This window comes from Littorina saxatilis, linkage group LG2 (genome assembly GCF_037325665.1).
Source record: "Littorina saxatilis isolate snail1 linkage group LG2, US_GU_Lsax_2.0, whole genome shotgun sequence".
Lineage (NCBI taxonomy): Eukaryota > Metazoa > Mollusca > Gastropoda > Littorinimorpha > Littorinidae > Littorina > Littorina saxatilis.
Window position 1 is genome coordinate 83,953,308 of NC_090246.1, and position 24,450 is coordinate 83,977,757.

The following is a 24,450-nucleotide window of genomic DNA, read 5'->3' on the forward strand; positions in this document are numbered from 1 at the left end:
ATCCGGTGAAGATTAAAGATGGCGTAGCAAGCTCAAAGGATGTTGTGTTTGGTTTGCAGGTGATGAAGCTGTTTGTGGAAGCCTTGGACTACACAGGCAACATTGAGGCCTCCAGTCTCTTTGACTACTACCACAGACAGAGAGCCACCAGAGAGAGTCTGGCCAGCAAGGCGTCCGCCAAAGTCTGAACACAGTGGAACCCCCCTTTTAAGACCTCAAAAAATCTGAGAAAATCAGGTCTTTACCCTTAGGCTGGTTGTCGCGACATGTCGTGCTACTTTACGTATACTGTCACATATGTTGCGCTACTGGCTCAGTCTGTTTGGTCGGTTCCGATTACCTCCCATGGATGCGAAAGCCTATATGACCGTTTTTCTTTATTTTTCTCCCTGTTAATAATTCTCCAGTGGCTATGTAACGTGTGTTACGGAATTGCACCAGTGTAAGGGTTAAAAAGGAGGGAGTCGTTAAATTGGGGTAAGTTTATAGAGGTTGTGAACCGAAAATCAGACAAGACAGGGTCTTAAAAGGGAGGGAGTCTTCAATCGGGAGGTCTGAAAAAGGGGCCGGGGGGGGGGGGGGGTCTTAAAAGGGGGATCCACTGTATTTCAATCCACCTACTCGCTAACCCACCAAGGTACTGTTCTACCAAGGTAACAAAGTTGAATTCCTGGGTTAGCTATGATTTTGGCTTGCCTTAGAGGTCCATTCCAAATGTTGAAAGACATTTATTTGCTTCATTATTATATCATACTGCTACCTTCAAGGAGCAAGGATTAGAAAATACATATCGTTTGACAGTTACAGTCATGACTTACTGGTACTGCATCTAGTCGTCATTTTCTGTTTTGGGCTGCATGACGTTCAGGTAAAGCTTAGATCACTATTTGTCAAGCCATTGTTTGGTTTATCAAAAACGTCGTCTTGTTTTTGTTGACAGCAGCTGCATAAGAATAAAGCTACATGTAGTCTTGCTCCGACATTCCATTGACAGATTATACGAAATCTTACAACACGAAACTGTTTAAGTGAAAGTTGCTTGCTGAGTACAAGTTGGATGAGTATGAGAAATAAATGAGAAAGAAGAATTGCTGGATGAGTATGAGCAATAGATAAGAAAGAAGAATTGCTGTTAGTACTTACTACATTGCATTACAGTAATAAATTGGATCTTTTTCCGTTGTTCATAAATGAGACACGTATCAGGAGTGATTGTATACATGTATGAGAAGAATAATCTAATTATTTTCTTGCACAGGTGGAAATGGGAATGTTTATGAGATGGATGAGTGTGAAACTGTAGAACATTGTGTATTTGGGTGATTGGTTCATTTTTGTGTGTGTATTTAAAAACTCAATGAAAACGTGCACGCAGAAAAAATATTTTGAACTGCTGTGTTGAAGTATATATGTTGGTGATTCTGTCTGTTTTTGCTTGTTTCGTAACTGAAATGTGGATCATATGTGAAGGAAGTGTGGAATATTTTGGAGAATTCCGTTTCAAATTAAATCCTTTTGGGAGAGTTTGGTAAAGTTGTGAAGTGATGCCCGAGGGTACATGTAATACTCAGAGACATTGAAAGCATATGAGATGTTTAAATTAAAAATTTTAAGAGTAAATTTTCATTTAATTAATATACTTACCCAACTCACAAATAGCAATTAACTCTAGTTCAGTGCTGGTAACGCTGTACGCGTCCCCTTGGTAACCAAGGGAGACCACTCTAAAAAAGAAAGTGATCCATCCCATAATGCCCGACTATCAACAGTCAGACATCCGTATGCGTGCGCATACGCCGCCATCTTATCATTCCAAAACGAAGCCCAACTCACTCTTTTTTAGACCCCAGTACCAACCACAGCGGGGAGGTGGGAGGGAATAAACGTTGTGAGTTGGGTAAGTATATTAATTAAATGAAAATTTACTCTTAAAATTTTTAATTAAATTACATATCCATACCCAACTCACAAATAGCAGATTGCTACTATAGGTGGCGGGTACTCACCAAACATCAACGTAGAAGAGCTTGCCCTGCTGCCACCATAGAAGGTAGTGCAAAACTGCCATCTTGTCGCAGGGAGGAGATGTCTCTCAGATAATAATTCATGAAGACATCCTCCGACTTCCAATAGGCCGCCTCCAAAACGTCAGCCAGACGGCCTGAACGGAGCACTGCCACAGAGGAGGCCCATGCTCTCGCCTCATGCGTTCTTGCCGAGGTCAGGGGAAGTACTGCCCTAACCTCTCCGGACTGAGTATGCCACCAGGCGTAAGCTTGCCTGATTAGCGTGGATACCCACTTAGCCAAAGTCACCTTCGCAATATCTTTGCCCCTTGCTGTATTGGGAGAGATAAAAAGCAACTTTTGATTTTCTGAACGAATGAACCTAGTTCGAGACAGGTAAACGCTGAGCGTTCTGACCGGACAGTTAACTATGTCAAGATCTCCAGGAGCAAGGATGTTGCTCAAGGCAGGAATGTTAACGACAGGAGACATATGACCTGGTTTTTGATTTTTTGCTAAGAATTCAGGCCTGAATTTAAGAGATATGGAACCATCTTTTTCGGTTGCAATATCTTTAGCTAAGCTGGATAAAGCATGCACCTCACTCCCTCTACGCGACGTCGCGAGCAATGTTAGAAAAACCGCCTTGCGCGTCAAGTTAGCCAAACTAGATGACTGTAACGGTTCAAACTCGTTAGAAGCCAAAAATCTCAACACAAGCAACAAATCCCAAGCAGGGAGCGAAGACTTCACGCGCGCGGCTTTAAGGGCAGCACCCTTAATAACGCTAGCGACAACCCCATCAAGAGTAATCTTATGTCCCAGCTGCCTAAGTGTTGACGAAATCGCGGACCTTCTAACACGAAGGGAAGACGCTGACCCCCCCTGTCCAGCTAGCCAGGCTAAATGATTTGCCACCTGCATGGACCTCGGTGCCAAAGGTTTAACCCTGTTAACACTTTCGTGACGGGATGCGACTATATTAGTAATAGCGCTGCAACGCCCACGGACGGGAAGCGACTATTTTAGTATTAGACATACAAGGTACACGACTCGTGATTGCTTCCCGGTTTTTGAAGCTTGCAAATAAATTGAGTTGTTTCCCTTGATACACTTGGCGTCCCCTTCTGCCATTTGCAAATCCGCCTGATTTGTGTGCGTTTTTGAGGAAAAAAAATGAATCAAAGGCGAGCCTTGTCTCGGGAGGAGATTCTTCGGATGTTGGACCTAGAGGATCCCGTAGAGCATGATTCGGACGTATCGTTTTCGCCTCACGAAAGCGATACAAGCAGTGAAAGTGAGGAAGAAACAGTCCCGTTGTTGCTAGTACGAGTCGGCAAACTACACGTGGTTGGCGGTGATACTGCTAGACGAACATGTATCTCGGAATCGTGCAGGAGCTATGGGGGCGTGGCAGCACTGATAACAATGGATGGCTGGAGCCTTCAAATCCTTTTGGAATTGTTCATAGGTGTACAGTTGGTACTTTGTTGTGAAAATGTGACTTATATTCAATATGGATTACCTAGACATCATTTGGTGAGTGTTAGATCTACAGTTTTGTTTCATTTGAGTCAGGATGCTGTGAGTGAATGCGTGATTTGCTTGTTTTTTTCTTTGTACTGTCTCCTTATTTCTGTGTACAATGTTAACAATATTTCAGCTAATTCATAGGTTTTACACCTTGTTTGGTTATAACATTATTTATAATACTTTCTGTTAAAAAATAACTTTTAAAAAAAGCAGTAGAAAATAAAACACACACAAAAAAACGTTAAAAAACACAAATTATCCCCCTTTCACCCCCCTTTCACCCCCCTTTGCTAAAACAAATCGCGTGACAAACTTATAAATAGCACGACTGAACTGGGCATCCATTTTTGAATTAGTACACACAATTTGGTGGTGATTGGACTTAATTCAAGCTTGCTAGACAGATTTCTTTACAGTTACTGATTTTTGGGAAGTTTCTTGGTGGCAAGCTTGGGCAGGCAGGACGTAAACGCCGTGGCAGTGCTAGTCACAATAGTGTTAAGCCCACACCATTTCACCCAGGAGGCCCAGTGAGACGAGTAGACCGAACTGGTTGACTTCCTATGAGCATGCTTCACAAAATCTACAGTGGCAGAAGAGGCGCCTGCCTTAAGCATAGCGCTTCTGACAGAATCCACCCTTGAAGGTTGAGGGCCTGAGGGTTCTCGTAAGGGATTCCCGACCTGGGTTGAAGAAGTTCTCCCTTTCTTACTGCGATGGGGATAGGTGGTCGAACCGCCAGTCGCAGCAAGTCCGGGAACCAGTGCTGGCTTGGCCAAAGTGGGGCAACCAGAACCAGCGCTGGCTTTTCCAGGTCGACCTTCCTGAGGACTTTGCCCAACAAGCAAAACGGAGGGAAGGCGTAAGCTGTCAGCCCTGTCCAATCCAGTTCTAGCGCATTCACGCCCCACGCCAGAGGATCCGGGAAGGGGGATACAAACAGAGGCAGCCTCGCTGAATACCGAGTTGCGAACAAATCGATTTGAGGCTTCTCTATCTGCTCCCAAAGACGGTGCAGGGATTGGTGCGACAGAGTCCACTCTGAATGGACCACCTTGTCCCCCCTGCTCAGCGCATCTGCAAGGACGTTCAAGCTGCCCTTCAGAAAGATGCCTGACAGCAGAATATGATGCGAAGCGCACCACTTTAGAATGAGGCACGCACTGTCTGAAAGGCTGAGGGATCTCGTTCCGCCCTGCCTGTTCACGTAAGCTGCGACCGTCCTGTTGTCGGTGTGCAACCTGACGTGACTGTTCTGAACGAACGGCAGAAAAGCTTGGAGGGCCAAGGAAACAGCCTCCAACTCCAGAGCATTGATATGGCGCGTGGGAAGAGCCAGGTTCCACTCCCCCGACGCCACATGCTCCCCCAGGTGCGCTCCCCACCCCGTCAGAGAAGCATCGGTAAACAGCTCGTTCTCTGGCGCCGGGCACATATCGGGACCCCCTGTGAGACCCAGGGCAGAAGCCAGACCTGCGTGGTCTCGAAAAACCAGTCTCCCAGAGAAATCTGGGTGTCCCACCCCTGGGTTGACTGATCCCACCGGGCCTGAAGAGCTGCCTGAAACGGCCTCTTGTGTACCCTGCCCAGTGGGATAAGAGTAGCCATAGACTCCATCTGGCCAAGTACTGATGTCAGAACCCGTACACTGGCCAGATTCTCTCCGTGAAGCGCACGGAGCAAGTCTTGAAGTTTGGCCACCCTCTTCTGAGACGGGCGGACCGACCAACTGAGCGTATCGAACTCCATCCCCAAGTAAGTGAACGTCTGGGATGGAACCAGTTCTGATTTGCCCAGGTTCACAGAGAACCCGAGCTGGGCAGCCTGACTGAGCACCATGCGAGTATGGACGTGGCACAACTCTCTGTCCTGATGTAGGATCAGCCAATCGTCCAAATAAGCTCGCAGACGCACGCCCTCCTTGCGCACAAGAGCGCAGAGCTGACGCACCACGATGGTAAATATCCAAGGCGCGAGAGATAGGCCGAACGGCAGTGCCCTGAACTGGTAGGCCTTGGCTCCCCAGCGGAAGCGCAACCACTTCCTGTCCGTCACGTGCATCAAGACGTGGAAGTATGCGTCCGTAAGGTCCACTGAGGTAGCCCAATCGCCCGGACGAAGCGCCTCTCGCACAGAGGCCGGCGTCTCCATAGTGAACTTCACCGTACGGAGATACATGTTCAGAGTTGACAGGTCGAGAACTGGTCTCCAAGCCCCCGAGGCTTTCGGTACAACAAACAGTCTGCCGTAAAACCCCGGGGACCGTAAGTCCAAGACCTCTTCTATCGCCCCTTTCGAGAGAAGGGCTGACACCTCCCCTTGCACCGCGGCTCTCGCCTCCGGATCCCTGGGGGGTTTGCAAAGCGGGATTATCCTGGTCAGAGGTGCTTTTTCCCCTGACCAGAGAAGCCTGAACCCCGAACGAACAATCCCGGTAACCCACTTGCTGTCCACTAGCTGCAGCCAGGAAGAGAGGGCCCTGGACGGGCCACCCGCCACAACTAGTGCGGGAGCTACCGGGAAGGCCTGTTCGGGGGAGTTTCATTGGGGGTGGGGCTTGCGCCCCGACCCCCTAGAACCACCAAAGGATTGACCCCTCTTGGGGTAGGGCGCACCGCGACCTCTACCCCCTGAAGAGAACGACTGTTTCTGTGCCTTGCCGCCACCACCAGACGAGGATGTCTGAGGTTTGGCCGTAGACTGCGTCTGAGTCCGTGACTGAGACTGAAACTGAGGTTTGCCCTGGGCCTTAGGCAAACCCTGAAAGGCAATGCGGGCTATAGCGAGGTCCCTCGCGTCCGCTGTCTCCTTCTGGAGAGCATCCAAAGAGGCCTGACCCAACAGCGATCCCTCTAAAAACGGGGACACTTTCAAGGCCTCAATCGTGGACTTATCACAAATCCTTGACCCCGCCAAAAACGCCGACCTTCTTGAGTGCACTGCATGAACATAAAGGTTGGCTGAAATCGACATCTGCTCCCTTGTCACCTTGGCCAAAGTGGCCAGAAGGGTAGACACGTCAAGCGCCGAAGCGTCGAACCTGAATTCAAAGGGGTCCAGAGAGGTCGCAATTGACCTCGAAAGAGACCGTTGCAGAGACTCTGACACTGACGTCAGCTCAAGCAACGACCTCGCCGCATCCTCAAGAGCCGTCATCGAAGACTCGGTACACGGAATCACAGTGTTAGAACCATAACCGACTTCACGCAGCGAAGCAAGCTCAGGCGTCACCGGCAACACAGCCGTAGGTAACGCGAAATGCTCAATCAGCTTAACAGGCCGGGGAACGAGCCTCCACTTCTGAATACCAGAAACAGCCCGATCCCCCGCCTTGGCCAACCACGGGAGAACGTCCTCGGGTGCATCACCACGTTGCGACAACAACGGCACCTCCGGTCCGTTCCTTCCCTTGAAAACCTTTGCCATAACATAGGCAACTGAGGAAGACTCTTTAAACCGGAACTGACCAGAATCATTCTTGGCAGCCCGGAAATCGTCAAAAGCCGACCTGGGTGGCAGAAGTCTCTCCTTGCTTCTCACCACCCCTTCCGGAAAGTATTTGGAAGCCGTCTCCGCTGCCTGAGCCACCGCGCTCGACAGCTTCAACGGCAGGTTGAGAAGGGTGTCATCCACAGCCGTGGGATTGCCCTCCTCCAACCCTCCTTCCTGGTCGCTATCACAGCCAGGTGGGCCAACGCCAGAGAGACTTGCAAAGTCCTCGGAGTCACGCCCACCATCCGTCCCCCCGGACGGAAGTAGATCCGGCATACCCGACACTGAATCAGAGGTATATGCAGCGTTCTTACGATTCACAGGGCTCCCTGCAACTGCTGGGCCGGCGCAATGCCATTGGCCAGAAATTGCAGGAGGGCTTTCACCATGCATGTGGCTTACTCTCTCCTGTGATCGCAAACCCTCGTCACCAGAGAACCTGGTAACTTGAGGGCTAGACATACCTTTAGAGCGCACCGGCCCCTGCAGAAGGGACACCCGCCGTCCATCAGCATGCTGAGACGCATGTACTTCCGCCCGAACCACGATAGGAGCAGCCACAGCGGAAGTCGCAGCAGGAGCTGAAGCGAAACCGGAAGTGGAAGGAGTCGGTGAAGACCTGACTCTACCCAAGGAAGAAACATCGAAGACGCCAGCCGGAAGTGCGCGAATCTCTGCTTTCGTCGACGACAAAACGGCCGCCAAAGTAGAAACCTGTGTACTTAAAGTCAAAAGCAATGAAGCAATATCGGCGGGAGACACACCTGAATCACCAGGGGCCCCCGACGAAACAACCGGTTTAACAACATCCTTATCCTTTTCACTACGTGTGACCTTGTCCTTCTTCGCGGACAAAATGGCGGACGAAGGCTTGTCAACAACAACATCAACATCACATCCTACATTTCCCGGTTCTATCTGAGAAGTGGCGGAAATTCCATCACTCTTTCTTCTAGACGAAGAACTTCTCTTAGAGGAAGAAGAACTAGCAGCCGGAGAAGCTGAAGCAGCAGCCTGTCTCGAACTAGTCCTATTTTTGGCGCACTCCGCCATGTCAAAGCGAACTCAAAAAAAATTTTCGAACTGAAAAATTTTACAAGTTCACAACGTGCGACAGAAACGTCGCCAAAGTTACATAAAACAAGAAATCTCTCACCCAAAAACAGCCAGGGTATTGACAAAGCTCGGCGACAGACCAAGGGGCGAAGTCAAAGTCAGGAAACAAAGACCAAGGCTGAACACAGCCGGAGCGTACAACAAAACGCGACCAGACACGTCGCTCGCTGAGAGTGGAATGATAAGATGGCGGCGTATGCGCACGCATACGGATGTCTGACTGTTGATAGTCGGGCATTATGGGATGGATCACTTTCTTTTTTAGAGTGGTCTCCCTTGGTTACCAAGGGGACGCGTACAGCGTTACCAGCACTGAACTAGAGTTAATTGCTATTTGTGAGTTGGGTATGGATATGTAATTTAATTGGGTTGTGGTCTTATCTGGTTGCATTTACTGTCTGCATTATGCTGCAGCATTCACTGGTGGTACCAGTAAGATTGAAAGTATTTCTTGTTGTCATTTATTGTACATTGACATACTTTTTGAATCTCTTTGATGCATTTACTTGTTTTTACATCACTTTTTTGATGTTCAGGCATTTTGAAAGTTATGGCTTACTGTATGGCACTCAGCCACTTTTTTATTATTTTTTTTTTTTTACATTTCTTTGCTGTCACGGTTGTATACTTACTGGTACATTTACTAGGGTAAAGAAAAAGTTGATTATGTTTTAAGTCTTGATTTAGAGACGTACATTGTGAGAAAACCCCCCGCGGGTTAGGGGGAAGAATTTACCCGATGCTCCCCAGCATGTCGTAAGAGGCGACTAACGGATTCTGTTTCTCCTTTTACCCTTGTAAGAAGAACAACAAGAAACAATTAACAAGTGGCTCTATCCCATCTTCCCCTCTTTCCCCGTCGCGATATAACCTTCGTGGTTGAAAACGACGTTAAACACCAAATAAAGAAAGATTGTGAGAAAAATCTTACCGTGTACTAAACCAGATTTGTTTTTATAATGGTTTTGTAGGTTTTGATTGTGGTGTGGGTGGTAGTTTAGCATGGTGGTGGGAGTGTATATATATATATATATATATATGCGAAGAAAGTGTTTTACAGTCATAATTGTAAGTGTAAACCATGACGTTTTTGTGCATCCTGCCAGTTTCATGTTGACATGCCATTTCTACCAATGCCATTACCTGTCATTTTTGCATTGTCCGTTCGAGATTAAAGCAAGATTTTCAGAATGAGTGTTAAAGTCGCATGACACAAACAAAGCCAGTATGTGAATGGATATGTACATTGTTTACATTTTCTGAAGCTTTTTACTTCACTTTGCTCACAGCAGAAGCGTCAAAATCTGTGTTCATGGCAGTGCTTATGTTTACATATGTGTTTATCGCTCAACTGCCAGTAATAATACATCTATCTACTTTTGAAATATTGACTGATGGATTCTTGTTTTTAATAATAGTATTCATGCCACTAGAGAGAATAAAGACTTAATTACAGACATGTACTTGATGCACTGCACAGATATTTGAACTTGAAAAGAGCGCGAAGTGCAACTTTAGGCTGCCTCTTCGAGATTTGTTCACAAATCATGTCTAGCGTTATGAAAGTCATGATCACAAATTTGTATGTTATCTTATTGAAGTATGAAATTGATCCATTTTATTTTTCTTTCTTTTTTAGGGGGGGGGGGGGGTTTGCAGCTGGGGGCTTTTTTGACCATTAGAGTAAACAGCTAATCTGACTTACCGATGTTCAAGCAGTTTTAAGTAAAAATGAGTACAGTGTACTGCATTTTCTTCGTCACTGGTTCAAAATATGTTTTCTAGATTTGTTGTGTCCATGTAAGAATGTCAGGATTCTTTCTACCTTATATATTGGTCTCTTTGGTTCACATTCAGTTTTGACCAGTGTACGATAAACATTTCATACTTCCGTTTCATTCCATTGTATTGAAATGAGAATTGTTTATTATGAATACCAGTTATTCAGCCACAAGCTTTTTTCTCAAGGATTCTTTTAAGCATTTTTCTAAGTTGCTCGTTGTTTTTACCATTCTCTTATGGGTAACAGTCTCAATTTCTTTGATGGGAAATAAAAACATCTTACAAGTCAACATCGTTTTTGTACTGGTTTTATAATTTATTTTCTTGCAAACAAGAACAAAATTCATGTCCTTTCACCAAAATCAAATATGTAAGTATGGTACACAAGCTTTATCAAAATACCCCAAATTTGTACCCGATGAACAAAATAATAAGTAACATGCATAAAAGACAGTTGAGCTTATGCACCCTGTTTGATACCAGCCTTTGATCTAGACAAATACAGTTCCAGTTGCTTGATTTTGTTCCTGACTGGTTCCTTTGCTGTGAGCAACCATTCAAAACTAAACGCACAAGCATAATCAAAGTGGAGTACAAATGGAATGTTGGACGGATTTGATAAAACGATATCACAGTGCTGTACAGTACCAAAAAGGGACTATATTTAGCTAATAAACATTCAAAATGAAAATCCCAATTCAGATTTTTTTGCTAATGTGAACCATTACCCTACACACACTCCCATGAAATTAAAAGTCAATCTCGGCTGTTCATTACAAAAATGAAATATAACAGAAAGCTGAAATGTGACCAACTCTGACAAATGAGAAACAAACAAGAATTTAAACAACATTCATGCAAGTGAAGAGTAGACTTGCAGACGTTCCTGGTACATTTTGTGGAATTCATGAGCCATGTAGAAAAACGGTGTGTCCACGTTCTGCATCTCTTTCTGCACACACACAAACAAACAAGTCACGTAAGGCGAAATTACTACATTTAGTCAAGCTGTGGAACTCACAGAATGAAACTGAACACACTGCATTTTTTCACAATGACCGTAGTCCGCCGCTTGTGCATAACGGAGTGAAACTGACGAGCCTGTTCAGCGCGGTAGTGGTTTCGCTGTGCTGCATAGCACGCTTTTCTGTACCTCTCTTTTTTTTAACTTTCTGAGCGTGTTTTTAATCCAAACATATCATATCTGTATGTTTTTGGAATCAGGAACCTCCCCCCGCGGGTTAGGAGGAAGAATTTACCCGATGCTCCCCAGCATGTCGTAAGAGGCGACTAACGGATTCTGTTTCTCCTTTTACCCTTGTTAAGTGTTTCTTGTATAGAATATAGTCAATTTTTGTAAAGATTTTAGTCAAGCAGTATGCAAGAAATGTTAAGTCCTTTGTACTGGAAACTTGCATTCTCCCAGTAAGGTAATATATTGTACTACGTTGCAAGCCCCTGGAGCAAATTTTTTATTAGTGCTTTTGTGAACAAGAAACAATTGACAAGTGGCTCTATCACATCTCCCCCTTTCCCCGTCGCGATATAACCTTCGTGGTTGAAAACGACGTTAAACACCAAATAAAGACACCAGAATCAGGAACCGACAAGGAATAAGATGAAATTGTTTTTAAATCGATTTCGGAAATTTAATTTTGATCATAATTTTTATATTTTTAATTTTCAGAGCTTGTTTTTAATCCAAATATAACATATTTATATGTTTTTGGAATCGGGAAATGATGTAGAATAAGATGAACGTAAATTTGGATCGTTTTATATAATTAAAAAAAAATTATTACAATTTTCAGATTTTTAATGACCGAAGTCATTAATTAATTTTTAAGCCACCAAGCTGAAATGCAATACCAAAGTCCGGCCTTCGTCGAAGATTGCTTTACAAAAAATTTCAATCAATTTGATTGAAAAATGAGGGTGTGACAGTGCCGCCTCAACTTTTACAAAAAGCCGGATATGACGTCATCAAAAGTATTTATCGAAAAAAAGAAAAAAAACATCCGGGGATATCATTCCCAGGAACTCTCATGTCAAATTTCATAAAGATCGGTTCAGTAGTTTGGTCTGAATCGCTCCACACACACACACACACACCACGACCCTCGTCTCGATTCCCCCTCTATGTTAAAACATTTAGTGAAAACTTGACTAAATGTAAAAAGCATGCAGTGGTATCTCTAAACAGTTTTGTCATGCTTCTTCTTCTTCGTTCATGGGCTTAGACTCCCACGTTCACTCATGTTTCTAGCACGAGTGGATTTTTACGTGTATGACCGTTTTTACCCCGCCATTCAGGCAGCATACTCCGATTGCAAAATGGCAAGGGTGATGTCCCTGAAAAAAGTCAAGTGAGCAATTTTTGTCAGAATCTCTGACACGGCCTTCAAACGAGCCAGGAGTTCATGTACGGCCAAGTAAAGAACATCAGTAGTGTCTTAAAAGACAAATGCTTCACGTAATGTTTCAAAAACCTATCAATGTCCAAGACATTCCAACAACAACTGTACGCAAAGTGTGTGTGTCTGTGCGTGTGTCTGTGCATGCATACAAGTATAATCTGTTATTCTTTCTTAGTTTTGTTAATGGGGCAGGGAGACTGTTTTCATGTGTGTGTGTGTGTTTTTTTATTTTGTGTATGTGTCCCAAGAGATCTTGGTCTCATCCTTTACCTGAAAAACATTTTTTTAATAATCTGACAATGACAATGCAAACTGACACCTCATAGTGATAAAGTTTACTCACGGCAGAACACTCAAAGTACTCGAGCCCGTTGGACATGGCGAGGTCTTTGCCTTCCTTGGGGCTGATGAGGCGTCTCTGGTCCAGGTCGATCTTGTTGGCAATCAGCACCCCTGTCAACATCACCACACACACGATAATAGACACATTCCTGAAATAACTCTGTCGGGTTTTCATGGGTTCTGAAAGAGTAAATACTCTTGCTTTTAGTGAGGCAAGCTTTCTACCCATCGTCATCATCCTGGAATGTTGGCGTAACTCGATTCTTGACGATTTTGATGTTTCTGTGCTTTAGACTAAGTAAATCATTCTTCATGAGAAATATTCTCTAAAATACGATGGACAATACATGATTTAACATTCTTTTTATCTTTTTATCCATACCAGGTACAAATATATACACTATTTCATTATAAAAATAATCAGTTTGGGCCTTCTGCTGAACAGCTGTCTATTATTAGTTACGCCAAAATTCCATGATAACGTCAACCCTTCTCCTTCTCCACATGTTTCAGACACACCCCTCGCTAATAACTGGCCTATAATGTAACATTGGAAAGTTTGACCCACTTCTTCTTCTGCGTTCGTGGGCTGAAACTCCCACGTACACTCGTGTTTTTTGCACGAGTGGAATTTTACGTGTATGACCGTTTTTACCCCGCCATACGCCGTTTTCGGAGGAAGCATGCTGGGTATTTTCGTGTTTCTATAACCCACCGAACTCTGACATGGATTACAGGATCTTTTTCGTGCGCACTTGGTCTTGTTATTAGTTACGCCAAAATTCCATGATAACGTCAACCCTTCTCCTTATCCACATGTTTCAGACACACCCCTCGCTAATAACTGGCCTATAATGTAACGTTGGAAAGTTTGACCCACTTCTTCTTCTGCGTTCGTGGGCTGAAACTCCCACGTACACTCGTGTTTTTTGCACGAGTGGAATTTTACGTGTATGACCGTTTTTACCCCGCCATACGCCGTTTTCGGAGGAAGCATGCTGGGTATTTTCGTGTTTCTATAACCCACCGAACTCTGACATGGATTACAGGATCTTTTTCGTGCGCACTTGGTCTTGTGCTTGCGTGTACACACGGGGGTGTTCGGACACCGAGGAGAGTCTGCCCACAAAGTTGACTCTGAGAAATAAATCTCTCGCCGAACGTGGGGACGAACTCACGCTGACAGCGGCCAACTGGATACAAATCTAGCGCGCTACCGACTGAGCTACATCCCCGCCCGTTTGACCCACTAAAAGCAAGAGTATTTACTCTTTCACAACCCATACAAACCTGACAGAGTTATTTCTGAACATTGAGAAAAAACTTTGTGTCCAGAGTTACCATAAGATTATTTCCGGAATGTGTCTATTACTGAGCATTTTGACATCACAACCCAGCTGACTATTATGGTCTTAGTTGGTCTAAACAACACTGAGACAGATTGTACACAAAATCTTTGTCTTTCTTTCTTTATTTGGTGTTTAACGTCGTTTTCAACCATTCAAGGTTATATCGCGACGGGGGAAGGGGGGAGATGGGATAGGGGAAAGGGGGGAGATGGGATAGAGCCACTTGTTAATTGTTTCTTGTTCACAAAAGCACTAATCAAAAAATTGCTCCAGGGGCTTGCAACGTAGTACAATATATGACCTTACTGGGAGAATGCAAGTTTCCAGTACAAAGGACGTAACATTTCTTACATACTGCTTGACTAAAATCTTTACAAACATTGACTATATTCTATACAAGAAACACTTAACAAGGGTAAAAGGAGAAACAGAACCTGTTAGTCGCCTCTTACGACATGCTGGTTAGCATCGGGTAAATTCTTTCTCGTCCCAAGCGGGGGGTAAAATCTTTGTCAAAGATCAGTTAACTAGTCTTCTCAACTATACCAAGCATCTATGCAATGGAAAGATGACAAATGCACACACAAAAAAGTGCTTCGCCTGCTAAAACCTTGGACTGGTATTGTGCTAAGCAATCACAACTGTCACCAACATGTGTATAAGAACAATACTGCTGCCATTTTAATAAAGCAGGAATCCTGAAACCCTGTGACGAGACTCCAGTTCTTCCATGCTGATGAAAACATGCATACCCTTTCAAGACGCCAAATTATACTTCACCTACAAAAACAACAATAATGTTACCAGCACCGTGCTCACCGTTTGTCAGCAACATGCCAGCATCATGACATATCCAAGCACTGATCTAAAACAGTGGTAGCTGAAGACTATTTCTAAAGCAAAAAGTCATAGGGCATGCTGCATATTTTCAACCACACACAAGACCTTACTTTTAACCCATACAGTGGAACCCCCCTTTAAAGCCCTCCGGATTTGAAGACCTCCGGGTCATATCCCCCTTTTAAGACCTTGCGTTTCCAAATTTGACCTCCATTGTAAATTTACCTCCATTTTAAGACTTGATTTTCTCAGATTTTGTAGATCTTAAAATGGTGGTTCCACTGTATCATTTCCACAAAGCTTCACACGACACTCACCAGGAATGTTTGTTTGTGACTTCATGGCGCGCACTCTCTCCAGCCACTTGATACAGCTGGAAAAGGACGTCTCGTCCGTCACATCGTACACAATCATCACCACTGAAGGGTGATCCCACTGAAACAAACCATACACACACTCATGCACGGTTGGACCTAGTGTATACATGAGAGGGAGAGGCTTCAAACATGAGGCAGGGGTATAGTTGCTGGTCTACAGGGCCTGGGGTGCCTTGCCCCCCAAAATGCTGTTCAAATTCAGCATTTGAAAGGAGTATTTTGGGTCTCTCCTTGAGAAATAAAATACATTTGCGGGGTAAGTGCATGGGGTGTGGGGGTGGGATTCCGAAACTCAGACCCCCCCCCCCCCCCCCCCCAAGATTCAGCCCTGTCATGTTGATATATGTTTAAAGGTTAGTCTTCAAAACAATGACCCCCAAAACACAAATAAATAGACAAACAAAGTAGCAAGTTTAATCAGGATATATTTACAGTACATCCAGTAAAAAAAATCAAGACAATAACACCTCACCGGTATTCTTGCTTAGGGCATGTTAAAGTGGTGCACCTCTTTACATATGCAAGTGCAGACATGTCTGACCCCTCCGCCCTCCCTTTTCACTCACCCAGAGACATCTCTACATGCTCATGCAAACTCTGTTAGAAGAAACAGTACAGAAACAAAGAACTTACAAATTTGATGACATTTTCTGAAAAGATCTCTTTTCCTGCTGAATCATACATGTACATCTCCTGAAACAAAACAGACAATGAACATTGTTTATGACAAATGTAATGACAATGAAGACTCTTAGAAAGCATGTATACTTAAAATGAATTAATGTAGAAAGCATGGATTTCCATGCCAATATGTTGTTGAGACCTTCATTTTCAAACACCCACACAAATGCCCACTACTCGCTCTCTGTCACACCCATACGTGCGACTATAACTTAAATATTGTTTGCTTTTAAACTTTAGAGATCTTCTTCTACACTCTCCTTATCTCTCTCTCTCTCTGTCTGTAAAACACACATTCCTCTGATGGTCTCTGCTTCTTCCAAAGCAAACTTTTTTTCTGACTGTAATACACATCGTTTCAGACAAAGATAAAAATTGCAATACTGACCACTTGATCTCTAGAATCAGGAATGTTGACAGGTTTCACCAGGAGTTCAACACTGGTTGTCTGAAAAAGATCAATAAGCCTCATGTATTACAGTGGTACCTGTTATGAGAAGCCACTCTTGATATCATCTTAGGGTTAACCCTAACCTTTTAAGTGTTCCTACATTGCAAGTATCATTTAAATGATATATTTTGTACTTTAGTCATATTAATGACAGAGTGATGGACAACGGAAAATGTCCTGCATTTTGGAAGGGGTCTTCTTTTCAGACGGCTCTTACATTACACGTTCTATCTAATTTACTTATTCATGCTACTATCTCACAGCAGGGATGTTGCTACAAATTCATACCTATAGGACAAATGTCCTGAGTTCTTCAGCATCAATAGGACATTTGACCGCTTTCAGAAAGTGTAATAGGACATTATGAATTTGCGCCAAACAGCTTATAACACATTCCATGGAATTGTTCCAAAGTCATGCGCCCACACACACACGCACACACACACACACACCCACACGCTGTAGAACACACACATAATATAGTAAATACATCAACACAGTGTGCGTATAATGTTGTATTTGTTTAGTTTCAAAGAAACCACAAAAAAGAAACCAACATGAACAACTTCAGAGCTCTTACTTTGATTACAAACTGCATGATTTGGATAAAAGTTGAAAAACAAAATGATCGGTTTGATCTAATGCTGATCTTTTGCAGGCTTTAGGGTTTATTTCAGCGACATAATTCAGTGCTTCGCCTCATATCGAAAACAAAAGCAGACGACAAATTTAGTCAGTTGGAGTTGTCTCCCGTACTCCTGTAGCATGCACTGATCTAAAAATAATCCACTATTTTTAGATCAGTGCGCTGCACCGAGACGGTTATACCCAAACGGCGCATACCGCAAACGGTTCAGGAATTCCCGACAAAAGAAAAGATCCGCACGCGGCACTGGCAACTTCAGTGTCAGCTGAACACGAGAGCTTTCGGTCTTTTAGAAGATTTGTATCTTGAAATTAGAATTAACGAATATCGCGCTGTCCGAAGGAATGGAGTACATATCGGACAATGACCACGCTCAGGCTAAAACAATAGGACATCTGACCGACATGCGGCAATGTGAATCGGACATTTGGGGATTTTCATCGTTATATGTCCGATGTCCGACGCCTAACGACATCCCTGTCACAGTCACACCCAATACAGGAGACTTCCACTATATTCGAAAATTTTTAATTAAATTTTCATTTGATTAATATACTTACCCGAGTCACATATTAGCATTGACGCAGTCGAGATGCTAGGTAGACTGAAAAAACGCTATCCCGTCTATAGTATAAGGGAAGCAACCCAAGCAAAAAAGTAGCAAGCTTGCTACCCTGGGTTGCCTCCCGTAGCGTGCATCACGCCACAGATCTCGTACCCAATACGAGACACCCTCATTCGACTTCTAGAATACAAAGAAACTAAAAGCGGGGAAGGTGGGAGGGAATTACCTATGTGACTCGGGTAAGTATATTAATCAAATGAAAATTTAATTAAAAATTTTCGATTAAAATTACATATTCTTACTCCGAGTCACATATTAGCAGATAACTCCAACAAGGTGGTGGGTAAGATCAAAAAGTTCAAACTCACTCTAAAGTTCTGGAGAGACAAAAGCCAGCTGCCGCCAAGGAAGGAACAGGCGGAGACCCATCCTGACAGAGGGCAGCAATGTCTGCAGAACCTGATAAGACAAAATCCTAGCGCCAGAAGCTGTGCGCAGGACCTCATCCAAACCCCATAGGCAAAAAAGGCCAAGGCCCTGGAAAAGAGCTCAGGCCGAGCCGAGGGAAAGATAGCATAAGCTATGACAAGGCGGAAGGCAAGAAAATCCCTTGCCGAGAAACTGGCCCACTGCCAAAAGTCAGGAAAGGATCCCGTGAGAAAGCAACCACTGACTCACTCTAAACCCTTGCCAGGAACTGGCCCACTGCCAAAGGACAGAATCGGACCGAGAACCACCCTGATTGACAGCCGAGATGTCTCTCAGGCAAGAATGCGAAAGACAACCTCAGAGAGCCAGTAAGCTGTGCCCAGCACTTCTTCCAATTTTCTGAACCGTAAAACAGTCCGGAAAAGGACCCCAGTCTTGGATAAACCCGACCAAGTAGAGGGAAGGACAAGCTGCCCCCCCCCCCCTTAAATGGAAGGAAATGCTAATGGCCTGGAAAAGATCCGTGCGTAAGGTTGCCGGCTAAGCCCTGAAAAGGACCGACCCTCACGGCGACCATAAGGCAAACATGCCAAAGTAAGAAAACTTTGGGATGGAGTGAGGCCCAAAGGCCGTTGAGAGAACAGTCAGCTCCGGAAGAGTGACCAAACTCCAAACCGGAAAGAGAGAGACGCCTGAGTATCAAGTACCAGGGTCCACCTCAATGAGCAAAACTCAAGGGAGACGGTCACCAGTCGTCCCTTGCCCCTCCCTGCGCAAGCAGAGAGAGGGGTAAAAAAGGGGACGAAGCGACCTAAGGTAGTGCCTAAGCACCGCAAATGCGGACCCGCAGTGGCCAAATCCTAATGTGACCGGAGACCGGAAACAAAATGACGAAAGCCAGCGTGATCTCAGAGCAGACTGCTTGTAGGTAATTGAAAATGAATCAAAAAACCCGAAACAGAAAGGACGAAGCTGGTAAGAAAGACGGAAAACCGTGAAGCGAACCAGCCGTCAGCCTCCCGAGACCAGAGTTCTCAGTAATAGTCATAGTTGCAAGTGAAGAAGGGGTGACCAGGCCGGAAGCCCAACCCGGCAGAAATCGTCCCAACTCACATCATGCAAGCATGATGGAGAAGAGGAAGAGACGAAATCCGCAGTCACAAGAACCAATTGCCAAAGTCGCAACACGACAGGCAGGAGACTATAACACAGGCTAAGGCCGAGAGCCTTGCTGCCCGTAGGCCGGCCATTGCGCCAAAGTACTCAAAGTACACAGGCACAGTAAGAAACCAAAAGTTTCGGCCGCCGAAAAAGATGCTGGCCTAGAGGCCAGCACCGAGAAAACTGGAACATTAGCTAGACCTCTGCCCACAAAGGGGAGGAGTAGCCAAAAAACCTGAGAAAAAGTGACAAGCCAAGAATGACTTCTCAAACATGCGTTGCCCAGACAATGCACCCTCAGGAAAATCTGAATGTTACTTCCGAGGCCAACTCAAGTGAACCTTAAGTTTGGACGAAACACCAGAACGCGTCTGATCGCTAGAGAAAGACAAAGTCAGACTCGGCGAAAGACAAACCTGGACCAAGTCCAGAAGCTGGTGGCAAGAGAAAACGGGGAAGCCCAAAGGCAGAAACCCCCCTTTAAACGGAAATCGACCTCTCAGCACCCATACGCTGGGAAAGAGAAAGAATGTCGAAGCCCGAAGCCACAAGCACAAGGAAAACAACAACCACCACCTCCAACGGATGAAATGGCTGTTGCTCCCGCCGAGGCTAAAACCCCGAAGCCCTAAGGCCGGCTGTTGTTTCAAAAACCCAGCGTCCTATGACGGCTGTGAAAGAAACAATCTCACCTGAGCTGAGGACGTAGGCCGCTTAGGCTGAGTCCGCTAGGTATAGCCTGCTTAGGAGCGGCCTGCTTTTGCTGCTTTCAAATTGAAGCTCAAAAGAAGGGAACCGCTGTTCTCTGTTGGTCTCAATCCCCTGCTTCTGGCATGAGAGGCCAGGCTGCCGGAGAGAGACCGTCCACCAAGGATGACGAACTGAGAATGTTCCTTGTCGACTCCTCAGAAAACCGGGAGTGGGCAAGAAACAAGTCCCTTCCGCACGAGACCGCATGGAAATAGCGCAGAGAGGACAGCCTCATCTGTGCCTCGTTCACCCTTGTAAGTGTGGAGAGGAGTGAGACACTTCCTCCGCGTCCTGCCCTTTACTAAGGGGAAAGGGCGCCAAGGAATCTGCCAGAGCGCGAGAAAGCGCCCGCAGGAGAGTCTCGGAAATGGAACTGAGTTCCAAAAGTTGTCAGCCCCCTTCCTCAGAGAATAGGAGATTCTGCCCATAGAACGGCAGAACCGAATCCTTCCTCAACGGCTTCGTAAGAAGCGAAAGAAGTTCCGGCGTGACCGAAAAACGGTGCACGCGGACGGGGAAAGGCCAACAGGCAGCTACGAGACGACCTTGGCCAAGGCAACTTCCTCTGGTCCGCTAAGGGCACGAAGGAGGAAGCCTGCGCAGGAGCGGCAAGGCATTCCGATGCCAGCTCCGAAGCTGAACCCTGAGGAACCAGCAACGAAACCGACGCCGGAGGCCACCCCCTGTCGAAGAGGGGGGCTCGGCGAAAAGGCAAAAAGGCGAAAAGCTACTAAGGGCGATTCTTCAAACCAGAAGTAGCTGCTTCCTCTTTGCCGACCGAAGTCCTTCCTGTTGGCAATCGATTGTGCTCATTCCCTAACTGAGAGGAGGATGAGAGGAATCAAAACCAAGGAAAGTGGGAGAGAGGAGCTCGCGGCCACCACCGGAGTGTGTGGATGCTGCTGTCCCAACAGAGGCAAGAAGCCTGTATGCCCATAGGGCAAGCCTTGTTCGAAATTCACCGGCGACCAAACGGAAGCAGCGGGAACTGAACCGGAAAATCCGGGAGGAGCCGGAAGTGCGGCAGCAACAGCAGCGCTATGCCAAAGCTGGTGCTGAGCCACCTACGAGCTGAAGCTCGGAACCCAAAGGTAGGCCGTAGGCCAGAACCGGAAGTGACAGTAACCTGTGCACTACCCGCTTGACCTACCCTCCTGCCAAGGCCGGAAGCGAAGCTGCCGGAAATGGCTGCCGTGCAAAGGGCAAAGCTCAAACCGGAAAGGGCCATGGGCTGCCCACACCCCGATGAACTAACATTTCCAGCCGAAGCCGGAAGAGAAGCTGTCGCGGACGACTGCTTACGTATAGCGCAGCTCAAGCCGGATGGGATCATAATTTGTCCACCTTCCAACGAGGCACTACTTCCGTGAACCGGAAGTGCCGCTGTCGCGTACGACTGCCGACGTAAGGCAAGGCTCGAACCGGACGTGACAGTAGCCTGTGCACTAACCAGTGAACCTACACTTCCGGTCGGAACCGGAAGAACAGCTGTCGCGGGCGACCGCTGTCATAGGACAAGGCTCGAGCCAGACGTGACAGTAGTCTGTGCACTAGCAAGTGAACCTCTACTTCCGGCCGGAGCTGGAAGCGGCTGCCGCGAACGACTGCTGACGTAAATTCGGAAGCTGGCCAGAGCCGCCGAAGGCAGCTGCTCCTCGTACACGGACCCGAAGTCCGAAACGCCACCTGAAGGGGACGGCTCATAGCCAAAAGAACCCGACAAATGACGCTGCGAGGGAAGGCCGTAAGCCAAACGCCCATCCTGTTGGCCATCGATGAAACTCGCACCCCTGACTAAGAGGAAGATGAGAGTCACCAACGACCGAAGGCAGCTGAAGAGAGGAGCTAGCGGCCACCACCGAAGTGGGTGGCTGCTGCTGTCCCAACAGAGGCAAAAAGCCTGTATGCCCAGGAGAACCACCGTATTCGAAATTCACCGGCGACACAACGGAAGCAGCGGGAACCGAACCGGAAAAGCCGGGAGGAGCAGGGAGTGCAGACGCAACAGCAGAACTATGCCATAGCTGGTGCTGAGGAGTCTGCAAGCCACAACCCGGAAGCCCTAGGCCGGAACCGGAAGTGACAGATGACTGTGCACGACCCGTTTGACCTACATTTCCTGCCCAGGCAGGAAGAGCAGCTGCCGGAAACGGCTGCTGTAGCAGGGCAAGGCTCGAACCGGAAGGGACCATGGGCTGTCCGCAAACCAGTGAACCAACACTTCCGGCCGGAGCCGGAAGCGAAGCTGCCGCGGACGGCTGCTTACGTAATTCGTAGCTCAAACCGGCAGGGACCATGGTCTGTCCGCTGTCCAGTGAACCACTACTTCCGGCCGGAGCCGGAAGGGAAGCTGCCGCGGACGGCTGCTTACGTAATTCGTAGCTCAAACCGGCAGGGACCATGGTCTGTCCGCTGTCCAGTGAACCACTACTTCCGGCCGGAGCCGGAAGGGAAGCTGCCGCGGACGGCTGCTTACGTAATTCGTAGCTCAAACCGGCAGGGACCATGGTCTGTCCGCTGTCCAGTGAACCACTACTTCCGGCCGGAGCCGGAAGTGCAGCTGCCGCGGACGGCTGCTGCGAGCACATACCTTGTGACGACCGTATCCCAAAAGGGACCTGCTCAGGTGCACTCCCGCAAGCGGTAGCCACCGAGCGCCGGCCGAGAAGAGAAACGCCTCCCTGTTCACCGCCTCCAGCACCAACGCCGAAGCCAGCAGGCTGGACAGGTGATCCGGAAACAACAGGAACACAGGAAGCCGACGACCGAGGGTCGCACACCCCCGGGAGGGAGGCAGAGCTGGAAACAGGGTCCGTCCGCGCCATCTCAATTTCTGGAAGCAAAGAGGACAAAAGGCTAGCCACAAGAGTGCCGGCCTCCGGCACAGGCGCCGGGTTCGAAACGGACGTCGTAGCGGTAATGCCCGCCGCCCGCGAGCCAGACGAAGTTTCCTCCGGCGCCGAAATGGGCACCGAAAAAACGAAGTTAGTCTTCGGGTCAGAAACGTGAACCGTGGGGTTCCTAGCCGAAGAAGTAGAAGCCGAGGACTTAGGTTTGCCAGGGCCTTTGCCCTTACTCTCGGCCTTAGCCGCTCGCTTTTTCTCACTATCAGACATGCTGTCACGCGAGAAAACAAACTACTGAAAATACACAAGTCTCTAGGACGTTAAAACTTCAGCAGAATAAACTAGCACAAAGTACAAGTTACAAGCAGGTAATAGTGCTACTGGTCGACGCTAAAAGTCCGAGCACGGACCCAAACTAACCAGCAAAAAACACCACGTGTAAGCGAAAAATGGCGACCAAAATGGCGGCCACAGCAACAAACTACCGAGCAAAATTCACAAGTCCGCGGACGAGAAAATTCTCAGCAGAATGGCAAAGCAAACAACAACAAAATGGAACAATCTCACCGCTAGAAACAGCTATGAGCAGACGGGGAGCCGAGGCTGGTGGGTGTCAAGCAGACAGCAAACAACAGCCTAGGAGCGAAATCAAGCACGACCTGTCTCTCTGGCTGAAAGATGTCGAATGAGGGTGTCTCGTATTGGGTACGAGATCTGTGGCGTGATGCACGCTACGGGAGGCAACCCAGGGTAGCAAGCTTGCTACTTTTTTGCTTGGGTTGCTTCCCTTATACTATAGACGGGATAGCGTTTTTTCAGTCTACCTAGCATCTCGACTGCGTCAATGCTAATATGTGACTCGGAGTAAGAATATGTAATTTTAATGCGGTCTTTGGGGTCCAAAGAATCAGACCATAATAAATTATTCAAAGTCTTGCCAAATTTTAAAGTTCCTTGCGGCAAGAATTTCCCAAGAAACACTACTTCCTCGTCCCACTTGCCAAATCTCTTGTTCAAGAAACGGGGGACAGCTAGTACAAACCATTGTGTAGTTCTTTGGAAATTGGGCGGAGTCGCTGTGAAAAACCTGGCAGATGGAGCTTTTCCCCACACCAGCATCCCCTGTGTCAAAAATAATAACAATAAAGTAAGAAAAAAACACTTTCAAGAAAACAAGAGTGCTTGTTTTGTATAAAAAAAATTTTTAAAAAAATAAAAAAATAAAAAAAACAGGCTGCATAAGCAAACATGAACTGAAATTGTTCAACAATTCTGATGATGGTTACAATGTACCATGATGATGTTTACAATCATCGACTCGTATTACACTTGACTGGCGAAAATAATTTTGACTGTTTACAGTTGTAGCTATACTCTAGGGATCTTCTTGCAGGTCAGTTATTGAACAGCTGTTTTAACTACATTCAGTCATAAATTAAAGACCAGAATGAAAATAAACACCACATTGAGTCATTTCTAAAAGGACATCAATAATTCACATTCATCTTCTTTACCTGCAACGATACATTTTGCTCTTAAAATCGTCGGCATTTTGTGTCTGTGTCCGTACGGTTCGCCTCGCAACACCAAGCCAAGAACGCGTCTTCAGAGTAACTTCCCTTGGCATGCTCCGCACCAAACATCGCTCGTTGCAATGATTGGCTGAA

General features: G+C 46.4%; 2 protein-coding genes across 2 annotated transcripts in view; one reads left to right on the forward strand and one right to left on the reverse strand.

The window, feature by feature from the left end:
• Positions 1-569, forward strand: part of LOC138959938 (carbamoyl-phosphate synthase [ammonia], mitochondrial-like) — a 39,414-nt gene extending 38,845 nt beyond the window's left edge. The window contains 2 exon segments of the mRNA XM_070331618.1: positions 60-128; positions 131-569. Coding sequence (XP_070187719.1) covers positions 60-128; positions 131-211 — 150 coding nt within the window. The 3' untranslated portion in view covers positions 212-569.
• Positions 570-10,221: 9,652 nt separating this feature from the next.
• LOC138959949 (intraflagellar transport protein 27 homolog) lies at positions 10,222-24,402 on the reverse strand. The gene is made up of 7 exons (XM_070331633.1): positions 24,298-24,402; positions 23,826-23,905; positions 16,324-16,383; positions 15,888-15,947; positions 15,195-15,312; positions 12,690-12,799; positions 10,222-10,881 (listed from the first exon to the last, which is right to left on the reverse strand). The coding sequence occupies exons 1-7, from the start codon at positions 24,332-24,334 to the stop codon at positions 10,783-10,785; spliced, it is 564 nt and encodes a 187-aa protein (XP_070187734.1). The 5' UTR covers positions 24,335-24,402; the 3' UTR covers positions 10,222-10,782.
• Positions 24,403-24,450: the final 48 nt, after the last annotated feature.